Below are 17713 nucleotides of genomic sequence, written 5' to 3' on the forward strand. Positions count from 1 at the left end.
TACTCACAAATCACCCAAGGAAGGAGGTACCATGAACCCAGATCAGAGATTTTAAGCCCAGGCTTTATAGTGCCTTGTAAAGTTACTTCACTTTTGGTCTTTAAAACCAAGAATTTTGTAATTTAGTAAAATATCTTAGGATTCTCTAAACTCATAAGTTGGTGAGGGATTGCCCATAAATACTACAAACCATATCAAAATACGGTTCTTTAAAAAGTGATGTTTTTTGGCATACTTTTGTGTATCTGATTTTTACACACTCTTGTAGGAAAACAATTTCATCAACAAAGGCAAATATAATAGTCTGTGTTGGGAGTAAGTGCTGTTCCTCCTACACCACAGCCCCTTGCCTTTGCATTCTCACCACTTACCTATAAGCTATCCCCATGGAACTATCTTAGCTGACTTCAGAGTCATACGAAAAGCAGGATTTCCTGTCCTCATAACCCATACCTTTTCCCAGTTTATTTTTCCTTTCATTCGATACTCAACTTTTCTTTCTTGCCTTTCAGGTAATTGCTAGGTTCACTTCTTTAATTCTGAGTTGCAACCTTCCATCCCGTTTTCAGTTACCTCCTCAACCCTCTCAACAGTCAAAAAGTTAGAATATTTGAATACCTCCCAGTTATGTTCTAAAAGGTTCAAGAAACGGTTTATGCTGTGATGGACTCGTGGCTTTTTCACTAGCTTTAGAACTTTTTCTAGCTAGAAGTCAATTCCTGCTTTACATTCAAGACCACAGTCTAAAACAGTGCTGTCCAAAAAAACTGATGGAAATGTTCTATTACTGTGTCCTCCAGTAGGGTAGCCATTAGCCACATGTGGCTGTTGAGCACTAAGTGTAGCTAGTGTAACTGAGGAACTGCATTTTCAACTTAAATAGCTACATGTGGCTAGTAGTCCCTGCTGGACACTACAATTTGTAAAAAGTCGGCTCTCCCCCCCACATGGATCCTCTGCCCCACCCAGTCTGCTATACACAGGCCTAGCTTATCCGCTTCGTGTACTTTTTAAAAAAATTGGATTGAGACCTTTCCCAGCAGTTCACTCATGACTATGAATTCACCCACCACATATATTTGAAACTGACCAGAAAAGAGTAAAGTATGTTTTTTCCCTGCTATATGATTTCTCTCCAAAACCTAGTTGTGAGGTTTGAGGTAGGACTGCTGTCTTTTTTATGTATAAATACAAAGTACCAATTCTTGTGGAACTAAATTTAAATGACAAATTGAGAAAAGGCTAAACCTTAATTCACTTACAAATAATTTACTGTTATTTCCTTAATTTAGAACCACATTAAGCATGTGATTATATTTTTAAAAACACAAAAGACTTGGGCAAGATTCTCACTTTATTTTCATACAGGTAATCTTCCTATGGCGTTAACATTTTCCTCTCAGAAATAAAAGCAGAGGAATCCCAAGGCTTAGAACTGGATCACTTGGCCCTTCCTCTTCTTGTCTCCTCCCAGTTCGAAATGCTTGCACCTCTTAATGGCCAGCATCCTCTTGGACCTGCAGTTAGGGTCCACGCACTCGAGCCTCAGCACGATCTTCTTGGTGGTCTTGGCCTTCTTCCGGAAGATGGGCTTCGTCTGCCCGCCGTAGCCGCTCTGCTTGCGGTCGTAGCGCCTCTTGCCCTGCGCGTACAGCGAGTCCTTGCCCTTCTTGTACTGGGTCACTTTGTGCGGCTGGTGCTTCCCACACTTCTTACAGAAAGTCCTTCGCGTTTTAGGGACGTTGACCATCTTTGCAGTAGGGCTGTCCACACGATGAAAACTAGTGAGAGACTTAAAATACGGCAGCGGACGTTAAGCGTTTGAAAAGTAACGGTCCACGCAAATATCTGGCGAAAGTATCACTACGTGAGCCAGTAAGGAATGAACGCACCCAGCGCTCCCGTTCCACGCGCGTTCGCACACCTCGGGACGAGCCACCGGCGCGTCAACAGAGCGGCCGCCGGCAGGCAGAGAGGCCGGGCTCGCTTCCTGCCGGCCCCGGGCGCCGCGCACGGCCCCGCCCCGCTCGCCCACCGGCCGCCCCGACCGCCCGTCCCGGTGGCCGCGTCGCCCGCGCCCGAAGCTGACGTGTCCTTACGAGCGCTCCGGGCGCCGCCGCCATGCGGGGGCCCCTCTTGAGGGAGAAGCCCTCCCGAACCACCGGCTAGTGCGGCGGCCGCCCTCCCTTCCCCACGAGGGCCCGTGCGTAACCGACCCCGCGCCATGTCTCCCGCGGGCCCCGACGCCCCCGCCTCAGCTCACCGGTACGCGCTCACCCGGACCCGCTCCCCGCACCGCACGCGCCTCGGCGGAAGGAAGCAGGAAGCGGAAGTGGGCTCCGAGCCTGAGCGACAGGCCGGCGGGCCAATAGGCGTCTCCGACGTGTCCGGGCGGCGCCGACCGCCGCTCCGAGGGGCGGGCCGAGGGGTGTGGCCGGAGCCGCGGCGCCGGCGGGCCAGTCGCGGGGTCGGACGGCGGCCGGAACGGGAGGCCGCGGCGCGGGGTCTGGCCGCTGGCCGCCGAGGATGAGCGTGCGGAGGACGCGGGGCCGCGGGCGGCGCAGGTAACGGCACGGGAGCGGCGGGCTGGTGCGGCCGCGCGGATGGAGGGGGCCGGGGCCGGGGCGACGGCGGGCCGCGGCTGCTAGCGCGGGCCGAGCGGCATGAGCCGAGCGCGGGCGGCGCGGTGAGCGGAGCCCGGCCGCGCCGCCTGAGCAGACCGTCCCCGCCCGCCCGCCCGCCGGGACCATGCGGCTGCGCGTCTACAAGCGGAAGGTGCTGGGCCTGGCGCTCGCGCTGGCCGCCTGCGGCGTGGTGCTCTGGAGCAGCGCCGGCCGCCGCCGGAAGAGCGAGGCCCCGCCGCCGCCGGACGCCGAGCCAGCGCGCGCCGCCAGCCGCGGGGACCGCCCCGAGCCCGCGGGCGCCCGCCGGGCCGCCAACGACTCGGCCGCGCCGCCCGTGCCCGGCGCGCCGCAGCCCGAGGCGGACAACCTGACGCTGCGCTACCGCGCGCTGGTGTACCAGCGCAACTTCGACCAGCCGCTGCGCAACGCGGGCCGCGCCGGCGCCTGGGCGCCCCGCGAGCTGGTGCTGGTGGTGCAGGTGCACGACCGGCCCGAGTACCTGAGCCTGCTGCTGGACTCGCTGCGCAGGGCGCGCGGCATCGGCGACGTGCTCGTCATCTTCAGCCACGACGTCTGGTCGGCCGAGATCAACCGGCTGATCGCCGCGGTGGACTTCTGCCCGGTCCTGCAGGTCTTCTTTCCTTTCAGCATCCAGCTGTACCCCCACGAGTTTCCGGGCAGCGACCCCCGGGACTGCCCCAGGGACCTGGAGAAGAAGGCGGCTCTGAGGATGGGGTGCATTAACGCCGAGTACCCCGACTCCTTCGGCCACTACCGGGAGGCCACGTTCTCCCAAACCAAACACCATTGGTGGTGGAAGCTGCACTTTGTGTGGGAAAGGGTCAAGGTCCTCCGAGACTATGCTGGCCTCATACTTTTCCTGGAGGAGGATCACTACTTAGCCCCGGACTTTTACCACGTCTTCAAAAAGATGTGGAAGCTAAAGCAGCAAGAGTGTCCTGAGTGTGACGTGCTGTCCCTGGGGACCTATACTGCCATTCGCAGCTTCCACGGCATTGCTGACAAGGTGGACGTGAAAACTTGGAAATCCACAGAGCACAATATGGGTCTAGCCTTGACCCGGGATGCTTATCAGAAGCTCATCGAGTGCACAGACGCTTTCTGTACTTACGATGATTATAACTGGGACTGGACTCTTCAGTATTTGACTGTATCTTGTCTTCCAAAATCCTGGAAAGTACTGGTTCCTCAAGCTCCTAGGATTTTTCATGCAGGAGACTGTGGTATGCACCACAAGAAAGCCTGCAGACCGTCCACCCAGAGTGCCCAAATCGAGTCACTCTTAAATAATAACAAACAGTACCTGTTTCCAGAAACTCTAGTTGTCAGTGAGAAGTTTGTGGCAGCCGTTGCCCCACCTAGGAAAAATGGAGGGTGGGGAGATATTAGGGACCATGAACTCTGTAAAAGTTATAGGAGACTGCAGTGAAATATCACAAGTACAAAGCAAAAGTGACAGTCTTCTATTTTTGATATTTGCCCAAACGTACAATTGAATAAAAGGGTTTAGGAACTGGTTTCTGCTTTAATACAAAAAAAAAATAATTCTTGTAAAAGGTGTCCAATGTATTAATCTTTTCCTTTTATGTCTGATTAAGATTTAAAACACAGGTTTTCATTTTGCGAGTTGGGTTTTAAAGCTCAGCTGTATCTGCTAAAGGTAATCATTATTGTTAATGGGGGGATTTTATTTAAATTGCATCTATTAATCTTTTTATCTGGAACTTTGTACACTTTTCCACTTTCAAAACTTATTTTAAGTACAGCAAAATTTATTTAAAATTGTCATAGCAGTAAAAAGTATTCAAATGAAATTGTTAGAGTATTAATGGGACAAGCCCAGTCTCACTCTTGACACAGCTACTAGGAAGGGGTTGCTTCACTGGCTGTTAAACACCCTGTCGGAACAGTCATTTTCAGTATTACGGATTCCTCTGTTAAGATTTGCCTGTGCTTTGGAACCTTCATAGAACATACTTTCTTTTGGAATGTATTTGATTGATCAGAGAGTTTAAACACTGTTTTCACCTCAATGTAGAAATACAGTTGTGTTTTTTTTCCTTTAGTGCTGCCAAAATAAATACTCATTTTTGCATAAAAAGATTCCTAATCATTTTGTAGAATAAATTGTTTACACCAAAATTCAGTAAAGGCATTCTAGGAGTTTTAAAATTACATTTTCATATTTACTATTTGTACATTGTGTAACTGAGTCTGAAATAAAGAAAACCCAGCAATTGACGATGCATTATTCCCTTTGGAAGAAACTGGCTTTCAGATTAGCCAGGCATAGATAATGAACAGTAAAAGCTGCTGTGTAAGTGAAATACAGCCTGAATTGTTTTCGAAAGCCAGAAATGATACAAAGTTCAGTCATTCCGAAGTGAAACATGTTCTAGTGCCAGCTTTATTTTAACTGAAATCATACTTATTTAAAGGACAAACAGTAAATAATAGGAAAGTCTTTAATTTACTCCATACTTAACAAAGAAGTTTTTCTTAACGGTGAATAATTCCATTCAACGAGAAATTATTCAGACTAATTTCTGTGTAGATACTACAATTTGTCATTTCAGTCTAAGAAAATGGTGTATTAAATTGACAGTCTCAAAATTATTGCATCAAACCAAGATTCCTGTTAGGATTGAAAAGTGCATCCTGTCATCTAAGGTGAAGCGAATAGTTCTCTGGCTTGATGAGCTGCGTTTGTTCTGCTTTTGGTGCTCTGATCTGACCTCCCCAGTTTGAAGGACAATTAGGTAGTTTCCAGGACTGAGGTAAGACCAGAGGTTTGAATTAGTAGCCATTTTTGGAATGGAAATAGATCAGCTCCACGGCGTTGGGGTCAGGAATTAGATCAAATATTTTTCTTTCTAAATTTTCCTTCATGCTGTACTAAAAATTTTTGTGAGAAAAAATCTATTAGAATTTTCTCCTGGCCACAAATAAAAATACTGTTCCACAAAATTAATAACTTAGCCACTGTTAGATACATCATCTGCTGCCCTCTTATAGATGTTACAGAAAAAAATTATTAGAAAACACCAGCTTTTTTTTGTTGTTTTCATGTAACAAATATAATGAAGACAATTTTCCTATGGGAGCAAATTCCCAGATATTTTTATTGTTCTGTTCTAAAATTCATGAATATATTTTATAAAACTAAAAGATATTTTAATACTATGACAGCAACTTCCAAAAAACTCAATTTTCAAAGTCATTACTAAATAACCTGTATTATGCCTATATTTTGTGTGACAGAAAAGTAAAATACAGAGTTGAGGCAAAAATACTAAATTTCACTCACTGTATTTGTATTGTAATTGTTTGGATCGTTAATATTGGTTAGTAAGTTCTTTCCTCTCTAAGAACCTGTTTCAGGCCTAAGTACCTCCTATTCAGTGAGATTTATATATAGTTTTGAGATTCTACCGCCCCCCCACACACACATTTATATTCCTAGTTAATTGCATTCTTGGTAATTACTTTTTGTGACAGATACAACTTAGTGAATATTTTGAAATTTTATTAAAATTGTAAAAGAAGCCAAAAATAAGACAGAAGTAAATATATACAGGTTATATTAAAACTAAATGTTTAATTCTCCGTTAGAAAAAATACACCTCTATCAGAGAAATCACAAAACTTATCTCCATAATTAAGGAAGCTTTGTATAAATTCTCTACATGCAAAAAAAATATCTCCAGCTTCCCCATTAGAATCAAAATTGCAAATTTTAATTTTATACTTCGTTGTTTACCTTCAGTTTGAAGACAGTAGTTAACAGAAAGAATCTAAGTCCAACACTTTTTTACTCTTAACCTTTAAGTTCCAAAATTATATAGAATTAATCCAAGTCATATAGCAGAGAGTTCTGAAAACTGAATGCACAGTGAGTCACATGATCTTTAATAATCTGCACACTACCATCCTGCATATTGGTTTCTTTTATGTTGTCAAAACCAGATCCACTGTGAACCGTGGTTTTGTTCAGTAATGAAGACAGGTGATCATCTAACAACTCCTCTTCAGTTGTTACTGGTTCTTTTAAATTATCTTTTTCCTCATTTGAGTAAACAGCACGTTTTTCTTTTATAAATTCAGGTTCCATTTTTGATTCGGACTGCTCAGACTTTCCAAGTGACATTTTAGAAATATCGAGAGACTCTTGTTGCAAGTGTGCAGCCGAACCACAACTGTCTGTTTCTAGTACTTGAACTGCTCCAGATGAATCAGCAGACTCGCTGGGGAAGCTGGTAGAATGTTCTGTACTTTCTTTTTCAGTAAGATGACTTCCTTCGTTGACTGTTTCTTCATTTTCATGAAGCTGCTCAGAGTTACTACATTCTTGCAACTGTGTCAAGGGAAACAACAAATTAATAATTCTTTCAAACAAATAGAAAATTAAATTGTAGTACCCTCTGAAAATAAGATATTTTTTTAAAAAAGTTGTGAGGGAATAATTTGCCAGCCTGCCAACAGGCTTCCTCCGGCTCCCCTCAAAGCTGTCCTCCAGGTGCTGCCAGTCACTGCTTAGTGCAAACCTGGCGCTCCTCAGATTAAATCCTTCCAGTGACTCCTCGTCTCCTTCAGGATAAAATCATCCTGGCCTACAAACCCTTCAGCAGTCATTCTTAGAAGGGCATTCTTGAATTTCTCTGATTCTTCAGAGCCACTCTCCCCTCCAATTTATATAGAAGTGTTGGTTACTGAATTATTTCTGTGTCCAATATCGAAGACTATAAAAATAACCAAACTGGGGCCAGCCCCATGGCCTAGTGGTTAAGTTCGGTGCTCTCTGCTTCACTGGCCTCTGTTCGGTTCCTGGGCATGGACCTCCACCACTTGTTACAGCCATGCAGTGGCTGTAACCCACATACAAGATAGAGGAAGACGGGCACAGATGTTAGCTCAGGGCAGATCTTCCTCAGCAAAAACAAACCACAGAAAACCAAACTTAAGGTTTAACTAGAAAGAATGAACAAACTGTATGACATAGTTGCCATGGTTTGAGAGTCACAAAGACTCAAACTCCCAAATGTTAGTTTCTCTCTATCCTTCATTGGACAGTTATTTGGAGATTAAATGAGATAATGTGAAAATGAATTGCGGAGTGTGTAGGGCTTAGTGCAATACATACAAAGAAGTCTTTACTCCTCTTAACCTCACTCTTCTCAGCCATTATGTACATTTAAAGTTACTACATCAAAAAATCGGGAATTAAGTTATTTATTAGGGTTTAACGTTGTCCTACATCACTACTCAAAGCCAAGCAAGTCCTTACCTTTGCATGAATCTGAATCTTACTATCAGTAACCTGAAGAACTTCGATCAATGGTGGGGTTAGGGGCTCCGTCCACGTGGATGGAGAGCTGAGGACTTCTTCAAGAACTTCATTAACATTTTCTTCATTGACAAACAACCTTTCCTAAAATAAAAAGAGAAAAAATGTTCTGCCTTATAGGTCATACTTGACACAGTTCTATCTAAAAACAGCTCATAAAAGTTCTCTCACAGTTCAGGATTACACTTTTTAAATTTGTTTAATGTTATTCCTGTGCTGTCTTGGCAAAAGAAATACATTCTTTGTGAGTATTGTACAGAGCAATAAGAATAGCAAGCCCACACACACAGATAGGAAGAGACCCGAAAAGAAAAAAGTCTCAGTTCCTTTTCTAGGTCTCTATTAAATTGGAGGTATGTTTTCTCTCCTAGATAATCTTACTTACAAATGACGTTTTCTTTTCCTTTTTCTCTCTTAATATTTTATAAAAATATCACCTTTAGGGCTATAAATACAGTCCCAGCTATAAAATAATTCGATTTTACAACTCTTCCTAATGAGTCCGCTATGAAATATACATGACAGGATCCATTCAAATTGTGTGTGACCAGGTAAGAGCCCAGTTTAATATTGAAGACAAGTATATTCTATTTTTAAGCATTGAGATAGTCCAGTGTGACACTAGCATATAGCTATTTATAAGAATGAGGTAGATTTCAAGACACTGACACGGAAAGATTTCCAAAGTACTGTTAGGAAATGCAAAAATCACTTTCACCAGAATCCCAGACACAAAGCAGTGTGTTCATACTCATGTCAAGTGAATACAGGTTTACTGTTAGGATGTTGAAGGAATAACTGTGTTTAAAATTCATAAAATCAGTTCATTGTTGCGCAAAATAAAAGTATTTTCCTCTGTACTTTCATATACACAAATTTTATAATTACAAATAAACACAGTTCATTATTTGGTCGAAATGAGGGGGGAATCAGAAAGAGAAGTTTTAAGCTCGCTTGTAGTACACATTATTTACGTGTGAACCAGTTTACAACTACCAAACAAAAGTGAACCTTGGGAACAGAAAAATGTTACATTTGGAGTAATCTGCCTTGCTATTATTTGAAGATCCAGAATAATACTGTATTATAGAAACACCCCTATCAAAAGCATTTCTAAGGTTCATGTCTCTGAAAAAGAAACACGCGTTAATTGCAAAAAATACTCCAAATAGTTTAGTCTTTAGTTAAGCCAAGGAAGAAAAATATTTATAATGGAAATGGTTATGATTAAAATACAAAGGATTTGCATAAACTTGCCTTCTCATTCTATAATGAGTGATTTTACTATAAAAGACACTGAATTCAGTGGTCCTAAAACTCTAGGAAAATTCCCAATGGATATTTAAGGCTTATATAAATACATTTTATACTGGTTTATGTGTAAAATAACAATTTTGACCTTGATAATCACAAATGTCTTTATAATTATTTTCATATAACGCATATAATATAATCATTATATATTATTTGTCTGCCCACCTACTACTCTTGTGATTTTTTAAAAATTTACTTTAAATGGATGGACCTTGAGGGTATTATGTTAAGTGAAATAAGCCAGATAGAGAAAGGCGAACTCTGTATGACTCCACTCATAGGTGGAAGTTGAACATAGAGACAAAGAGAACTGATTGGTGGTTACCAGGGGAAAGGGGGGATGGGGGGAGGGCACAAAGGGTGAAGTGGTGTACCTACAACATGACTAACAATAATGTACAACTGAAATTTCACAAAGTTATAAACTATCATAATCTTAATAAAAAGTTTTAAAAAAATGTAAATATATACACACACACAAAATTTACTTGAATCCTTAGAGCCTCGCCCAGAGAAATATAAAGAAAAAACTTGAACACTGTGATTCTTTCAGCTTAGCAAATGTGATGATTAATGAATTATAAATTTATTTCAGGCATCAGATATAAAACACAGTTGCCCTAATCCCGTTTTTGTCTAGTTTCTGTTAAAATGTTAGCATACTAGAAAATCAGATTAAAATATATTCTTTAGTATTCTCTCAACTGCTGTCAGTGGAGCTTTCTTCCCACATTGTGAGTTATTTTCACATTTATTTAAGACAATTACAGGAAAATGACTGCCCTTTCCTAAACTTCTCCCTTCTGATGACATAAACAGATAGTCAGTTTCATATTTTATATTCTCACTAAGTATCTTACCCAGTCCTGGCAATTTATTTTACCATTTTTGGAGGATTTCAAATTAACCACTTCTCATAGAAGATACCCCTCATAAAATATAAATGTAACTTATTAGCAAATTTCTAGAAAAACAATGGGAAGAAGCGAAAATTTCTGGCAGGTTAAAGCCAAAGGCCAAAACCTTAATTTTTAATATATAATCTGTGCAACTAGCATTTCTGAGAATTTAACCCTTGGATATGTTAAAAGAGCTAAAAAGAAATTACATGTAACTGATACAAACATCAATCAAAACCACCAATTAAAAGTTCATTTGAGATTAAAACGTTCTTTAGCGCTTCAAATTTTAAGTAGTTTTTTTCAATATTTGCCACTAGTACTGGCGTACTGAATCTGCATTTCAAGAACCTCAATAACCTAAAAAGTATAGCAGCAACTACAACAGGACACACTGAATTATTCAGCCGAATTACACCCTAACTGGGTCACGCGCAGCCCCGATTCTAGAGGATTCGCCCAGAAGAGGCGCAGCTGCTGCTGCTGCTGTTCAGTTTAACAACTACGTGTATCACACTTCGTTACATGCCAGCCATTGTGCCAAATACTAGTAGGGACCTAAAGATAGAACGCCCACCGTCAGCGACTACAAGGTCCGCAGTACGGCCCAGAGCACAGGGACTTAGTTCACCCCTGGGTCCGAGTTCGTCTCCCGCGCGAGAACGGTGCGGCGCCCGCTAGGGTACTTTGCTCTCCGGAAGTAGATTATCACTGACCTCCTAAGGTCGGAAAAAGTTATTTACCCACTTAGAATATGGCCATAACAGAGTGCCTCCTGAACCCAGGTGGGTCACAAAGCCCTCAGAGAGTATGACGGAAGAGACGCCCTTCTCGCCCGAGGACAGCACCCGACTTCCCGCCCACAGCGGCGGCGGCCTGGCCCGGGGCTGCTCCCGCGCTCCCTCAGGGCGGCAGACTCCGGAGGGGACAGCGCTGGAAGGGCGGCTCCCAAGACGCGAGACCCGCCCCGCGGGGATGCATGCCGCCGCGCGTCGGCACGTGCAGCAACTGCGAGGCCTCGCCAGAGGAGCCACGGCGGAGAGGCTGTGTTGAGGACAAACGGAGGATGGCCCTAACGGCCAGCAAAGTGGGACGGGATACTACCAACGCCGACTCTAGAAAGGACGGTTACCTCCAAGGAGCCGCCGTGTGGGCCGTAATACCACTCCCTCCAGGGCCCGCGGCAGCCCGGAGCCTTGGCCAGCTCGATCACCGCGTTGTGCGGGGAGACGCTGACCGCGGGCGCCCTGCAGCTCAGCTGGTTCTCCGGAGCAAAGCGCAGGGAGAAAGCGTAGGAACCCAGGTCTTGGGTGGAGAAGCGCAACTGGTACCCGACGGGGCTCAGGTCCCCTTGCAGACTCTGCGGCTGGATCCGAGGCACCTGCACCAGCAGAGTCAGGGACTCCTCGTCCTGCCTGCACCGCGAAGGGGGACACACGGGCTCCCGGCGGGCGGCCCCAGGACCACCCATGGCTTCACCGCGAGGGTCCCCGCGTGCGCCCCCTGCTCCTGCACCAGGGCCCCTGCCCGGGGACCCGGCTGAAGTGCCCGGGAGGCTCCCTGCTCCGGGGGGCGGCTCCTCCCCGACGGCCGCAGTCCACACCGCTCGCTCGCCCGGGCCCCGCTCCTCCCACTGCTGCTCCCGCTCCTCCTCCTCCCCACGCCGTTCCCCCCGCTGCTCCTCCTCCGGCTGTTCCTCCTCCCGGCGCTCCGGCTCTTCCTTCTCCCGCTCCTCCTCCTCCCCACGCCGTTCCCCCCGCTGCTCCTCCTCCGGCTCCTCCTCCTCCCGATGGTCCCGCTCCTCCTGCCGCTGTCGCTCCTCTGCTCGCTGCTCCCGCTCCTCCTCCTCCTCTCGCTGCTTCTCCTCCCCCCGCTCCTCCTCCCGCCGCTCCAGCTCTCCCTCCTCCCGATCCTTCCTCTCCCGCCTCCCCTCCTCCTCCTCCGGTGCCTCCTCCTCCTCTTCCCTCTCCCGCTGCTCCGGCCCCGGGCCGTCAGTTCCGGGCGCGCGGGCGGGCTCTTCCGGCGCCGCGGGGCGCGGGGCGGGGCGCACGACGGGCAGCGTGAGCAGCAGCTGCCGGCGGGCTCGGTGGAACTGCGCAGTGCCGCAGCTGTCGTCCACGGGGTAAGGGAGCGAGAGGCGCAGGCGGTAGTCGGGGGCCCTCGAGTCCAGGCACAGCAGCCTCCCCGTCACCTCCAGCGCCACCTGCTCGGCCGAGCGCAGCAGCGGCAGCTCGATGGTGACCACCAGCTCGTGCGGCACGGGCCCGGGGGCCGAGTCGCGGGCGCAGCGGTAGTCCTGCAGGTCCACGTGGTGGCGCTGCACCACGCTGTAGCGGGGCTCGGTGGGCGCGCGCGGCGGGCCGGCGGCCGGAGGGGCGGGCGCGGGGGGCCGGGCGGCCGGGCGCGGGGCCGGGGGCGGGTAGGGGTAGGGCAGGCCGGGGAGAGGGCCCTCCGGCTCCCCCTCGGGCCGCGCCGGGCCGGCCCCGGGCAGGGGCGCGCGTAGCACGGCGGCCTCCGGGGTGCCCTTGTACTTGATCTTGAGCGTCTTGGCGTTGGTGCGGTCCACTCTCACGCCCCACTGCGTCTCCACGGCGTCCAGGGCCGCGTCGTCCAGCATGCGGCGGAAGCGCTCGTGGCGCCGGGCCAGCGCGAGCGCGCGCGGGTGGAAGACCACGTCGTAGACGGTGTAGCGGCCGCCGCGGCGCCCCAGGTACTCGCGGCCCGGCGCCAGGCTGTAGGGCAGCGACCAGTGGCCGTCCGGCCGGCCGCGGGGCGCGTCCACCAGCGCGTTGCTGCACACGTTCACGAAGCCGCGCCGCGCCCCGTCCAGGCTGGTGCGCAGCACGTGGCCCGGCTCCGGGTGCACGAACCGCACGTCCACGCCGCGCTCCCGCTCCAGCGCCGTGATCTCCGCCTCGTAGCGCCGCCGGTTGTCGGGGTCCGTGAGCTCCTCGGCGTAGTCGGAGAACAGTCTGCGGAACTCCGGGTCCCGGAAGGCCGAGGTGAGCCGCTGGACCTCCTCTGCGCTCAGGTCCAAGTCCTCCAGCGCCGAAGAGGCTGCCGCCCTGGCCATGCTGCCCGCGGCTCCAGCCCAGAGGCCACCGGAGACCGGTCCGGGACCGGGGCGTGGGACGCGCCGCGCAGCCGCCGGTGCGGAGAGTGCGGTGGGCGGTTGCGGAACCGGCCGGGAGTTGACCGTGGGCCGCGCGTGCTGGTTGCCCTGGTGACACCGGCAGCACCCTGGAGAGAGGAGGGGCAGGAGGCGGAGAGGGATGGTGGAAATGCCAGAATAGCCTTGGTAGAACTTCAGACCGCAGCTACCCTGCATCCCGCGGTTTTAGATTCTTGTGCCGTGGTGCAGTTACTCCTGCAGAATAACCATCTTCATAATTGTCCTAATTTTCGGCCTTGTTCACAACGCTTCAGGGTGGATCTGATCCCCATTTCACAGACAAGATGGGACCTGAGAAGTTACTAAGGTCTCGCAGCTAGTGTATTCACAAGCTGGGGTTCAAGCTGAGATTTTTTTGCTTTTTTCACGTTGTTAAGCCAACATTTCAGTTTTCTGGATATTTCACCATACAGTTTGCCTTGCAACAACTCTCTCTTGGAGCAAGAGATAGAGGCACGGTGTTCATAAATAACCAGTGATCGATAAACATATGACTTTACTAATAATAAAATACAAATGTAAGATAGCACATAGCACCTATCCAAATGGTAAAAGCCGTTTTTACAGTCACATGCTGTGCATCCTTGGGGTGGTGCTAGAAGTTAGGAAAACCTTTCTAGAGACTAGATTGGTAGCTATAGCACAAGCATTTAGAATGTAATACTTCTTTGATCCAGCAATTCCAACTCCAAGAGCATGCTCAAGGCAGTTATCTCTGATGCTAAAGGTTGGGGAAGAAGCTAAGAATTCAGCAGGGGGACTGGTTGAGCAGATTTTGGTACAGCCATGCAAAGGGGATTCTATGCAGCCACTCAGAGTGACGTTGTAGAAGTATATTTATTGACCGGAGTAGTTGTTAAATCCAGTGATGATTTTTCTCTGGTCATTTTGTTGAAACTCGCAGCAACATTTAACACAATTGATGTTGGCATTTCCTCAGTGACAAGACACTGTGCAGGTTTCTCTCCTAATTCATCAGACATTGATGCTGCATAGTCTGCTTTCCAAGTGTTTACCTCTGTTCACCTAAGTGGACATGCCTGGAGGCTGCAACCCCATCTCTTCTCCATATAAACTCCAGACTCCTATATCCAGCTGCCCATTTGAAATCTCCATTAACGCTTAAGCTCCTCAGGCATGAAATGACCAAAATTAGAACTCCTGACTCCTTTCCTTTCCCAGCTTCTGCCCTCATCTTAGGATCTCTTGGCAGCATGCAAAGCAGCTGATTGTCCCCCTTGAGACACATTTTTCTCAGTTTATGGAACTCCATGCTTCCCATTTTCCTCCTCCTTTACTTGCTCCTCTTCTGCCCCTGCTCTAAATGTAGGAGTCACCCAAGCCTTGTTCATCAGCCCTCTTATCCTATTTCCTCCAAGATGATCTTATTCAGGCCCACAGCTTTAAATGCCACCCATGCTCAGATTCGTTCTTTCAACAGATATTTACGGCACACTTGCTGCACCTGCTATATAGGTAGGTAAGGAAGGAACAGAACTGGCACCGGAACAGAAGACGATCGCTGTGCTCTAAGAATGCACAGCAACTGGCGCTCTCAGATGCTGGAAGTATATACTGGGTCAGTCCCTTTGGAAAACTGCTATTGAATCTAATGTATACCTTATGACTAAGAAATTCTACTAGATATACACCCAACAGAAATGCATACATATCTCTATCAAAAGACATATACTAGAATTTGTCTATTCATACAGCTCTATTTGTAATACACAAATGGTGGAAACTACCCAAATTCCCATCAATAGTACAGTGAATAAATAAATTGTGTGTATCCACACAATGGACAAGAATGAACAATGTGGATGAGTCACTAACATTGTGTGAAAGAAAACAGGTGCAAAATAATACATAGCATACAATTCCATTATGTAACAGACAAAACTTAGTAAAAATAAGCCACACTGTGAGAAGTCAGGCTAGTGACTGTCCTGTCGAGGGGCGTGGGGTGTGGTGATGAGCCAGGGAAGGAGAGAGCTGCTGGGGAGAGGGCACCGTTCTGTTTCAATCTTGGTAACAGGGTGCGCAGTTTGTGAAAATTCATTGAACTGTGTCCTGACCATAGGGGACTTTTACGTATATATCTCATACTTCAATTTAAAAGTTTTTAAATGTATCTGTAAAAAAATCTTTGCCTTCATGGATGTCATGTGGGATGAGACTAGTGACTCCAAAATTTTATCTCTAGTCGTACCTGACTACTGAGCTCTAGACTCATGCCACTGCCTGCCAGATACCTCTGCCTGGATGTCTGATCGACATCTCCAAACAGAAATCTTGATTTTCCCCTCTCAAATCTGTTATTTCCCCAGACTCAGTACTGTCTGCCCAGCTTAAATCTTAAGTGTAATCCTTGATTCCTCTTTGCCCGACCCCGCACTGCCATTCAGTTACCAGGTCCTGTCGTCTCTCCTTACACTCCCCAAATATATCCACTTCTTTCCAGGTCTCGTCTTGACCACATCGTCTCCGGCACAGACTTCTGCAATAGCTTCCTGACTGGTCTCTCCAGCTCTTCTCATCTTACGGCCTCTTCTCCACACACTACGCTAGTTTTAGTGACCTTAAAACCAGATCTGCTCAACACCTTCCTGTCGCCTCACATCCACATTCCTTACTGTCTCTGCAAGGCCCGTCATGCCTGGATCTCTAACCCTCTCTGTACTTGCCACCGAATTTTCTCCCTGGATCATTAGACTTCATTCTCGATGGCAGAACACTCATTGCTCATGTGCAGCCTGCGCACGGGCTCTTGAATCTCAAGAACTTAAATGTCACCTTAGTGACTCCTTGTGACGTATTAGGCCCTCAGATATCTAATGAATGAGTATAGTACAGTACAGAAAAAAGCAAGTTTAATATGTATACTATGATCCCAAAGTATTTTTTTTTTTTAAGGAAGATTAGCCCTGAGCTAACTGCTGCCAAGCCTCCTCTTTTTGCTGAGGAACACTGGCCCTGAGCTAACATCTGTGCCCATCTTCCTCTACTTTATATGTGGACGCCTGCCACAGCATGGCATGCCAAGTGGTGCCATGTCCACACCCGGGATCCGAACCGGCAAACCCAGGCGGCCGAGAAGTGGAACATATGAACTTAACCGCTGCGCCACCAGGCCGGCCCCTATCCCAAAGTATTTTTAAGGAAAAAATGTACACATAGAGAAAAATTTAGAAGGACATATACCAAAATATTAACAGATGATCTCTGGTGGTGGAATTGCTGGTCACTAAACATCTTTTCGGAGCCAGCCGTGATGGCCTAGTGGTTAAGGCTTGGCATCCTCCACTTAGGCGGCCCAGGTTTGGTTCTGGGGACAGCTTCACACCCCTGGTCTGTCCTTAGCCATGGTGTGGCAGCTGGTCACATAGAAGGACTTAAAGCCATGTACTGGGGCTTTTGGGAGGAAAAAAGGATTTTTTTCTTTATGATTATTTGTATTTCCTGGTTTTTCTACTATGAACTTGTTTAATAAAAAGTTTTAAAATACGTCATGAATTAGGTCTTAAAGGTTTACATGTGAAATAGTTTGGAGGCATAGAGATGAGTTCGACAAGATCTTCACAGCTTGTGAGGGATGTATAAAATTGCACCCTTTCCTATTATAACCCTTATGTCAACGAACATACTCAACAATGAGTTGTCAACTTAAGTTACCTTTGTAACTTCAGAATTCTGGACATGATTCATCTTAAAAAGGTATTTGCAAACATGAGCACATCATACTACTCAAATGACAACAGACCACACCTAGTTGGAAAGGAGAAGGGCCTTCACAGTTCCTGAACCCTCTAATTATGTGTAGGGGGTAGGCTCATCTATGTGGATTTTTCTGAGTAGAGGGCCCTTAACTTCCATTAGATCCTCTCAGAAGGGTCCATGCCCTCCACCTTGCCAAATTTCTCACCATGTGACAGTCCCTTTCCCAGAACCTCTTTGGGAAAAGACATTGGAGTTGTGGAAAAGCCCAGTGGCCAAAACAAATTCTCTCTTGCCTAAAATCCATTCACTGAGGAAAGACTACCCTTATTAAAATATGAATGCCCTTTGTGGGGGGAAGGACTGAGCATTAGGGCCATTATCATTTATTTTAAAAAATTATTTGCATTTGTTTTTTTATGGAGGTAACATTGGTTCATAACATTATATAAATTTCAGGTGTATGTCATATTTCAATTTCTGTGGACTACATCATGTTTACCACCTGAAGACTGCTATCCATCACCCTACACGTGTGCCCTATCACCCCTTTTGCCCCTCCCTCCCTCCCCTCTGGCAACCACCAATCTAATCTGTATCTGTGTGTGTGTGTTGTTTTTGT

At 47.2% G+C, this 17713-nt stretch overlaps 3 protein-coding genes across 4 annotated transcripts; 1 reads left to right on the top strand and 2 right to left on the bottom strand.

Annotated features, from left to right (window-relative positions):
• Positions 1–1336: 1336 nt before the first annotated feature.
• On the bottom strand, positions 1337–2412 carry RPL36AL (ribosomal protein L36a like). The gene is made up of 2 exons (XM_070588674.1): positions 2264–2412; positions 1337–1792 (listed from the first exon to the last, which is right to left on the bottom strand). The coding sequence occupies exon 2, from the start codon at positions 1748–1750 to the stop codon at positions 1430–1432; it is 321 nt and encodes a 106-aa protein (XP_070444775.1). The 5' UTR covers positions 1751–1792; positions 2264–2412; the 3' UTR covers positions 1337–1429.
• Positions 2413–2608: 196 nt separating this feature from the next.
• Positions 2609–4746, top strand: MGAT2 (alpha-1,6-mannosyl-glycoprotein 2-beta-N-acetylglucosaminyltransferase). Its single transcript, XM_008528088.2, has one exon. It carries the CDS (start codon positions 2749–2751, stop codon positions 4072–4074), a length of 1326 nt encoding a protein of 441 aa, XP_008526310.2. The 5' UTR covers positions 2609–2748; the 3' UTR covers positions 4075–4746.
• Positions 4747–5034: 288 nt separating this feature from the next.
• Positions 5035–16869, bottom strand: DNAAF2 (dynein axonemal assembly factor 2). 2 transcript variants are annotated; one of them, XM_070588482.1, is made up of 3 exons: positions 11335–16869; positions 7930–8073; positions 5035–6999 (listed from the first exon to the last, which is right to left on the bottom strand). In XM_070588482.1, the coding sequence occupies exons 1-3, from the start codon at positions 13528–13530 to the stop codon at positions 6493–6495; spliced, it is 2847 nt and encodes a 948-aa protein (XP_070444583.1). In that variant the 5' UTR covers positions 13531–16869; the 3' UTR covers positions 5035–6492. The 2 variants fall into 2 exon arrangements, with proteins under 2 accessions (XP_070444583.1, XP_070444592.1); XM_070588491.1 differs by lacking the exon at positions 11335–16869 and adding an exon at positions 10946–11240.
• Between the last annotated feature and the right edge of the window lie 844 nt (positions 16870–17713).

The sequence above is a fragment of the Equus przewalskii genome, chromosome 1, assembly GCF_037783145.1.
Source record: "Equus przewalskii isolate Varuska chromosome 1, EquPr2, whole genome shotgun sequence".
Classification (NCBI taxonomy): domain Eukaryota; kingdom Metazoa; phylum Chordata; class Mammalia; order Perissodactyla; family Equidae; genus Equus; species Equus przewalskii.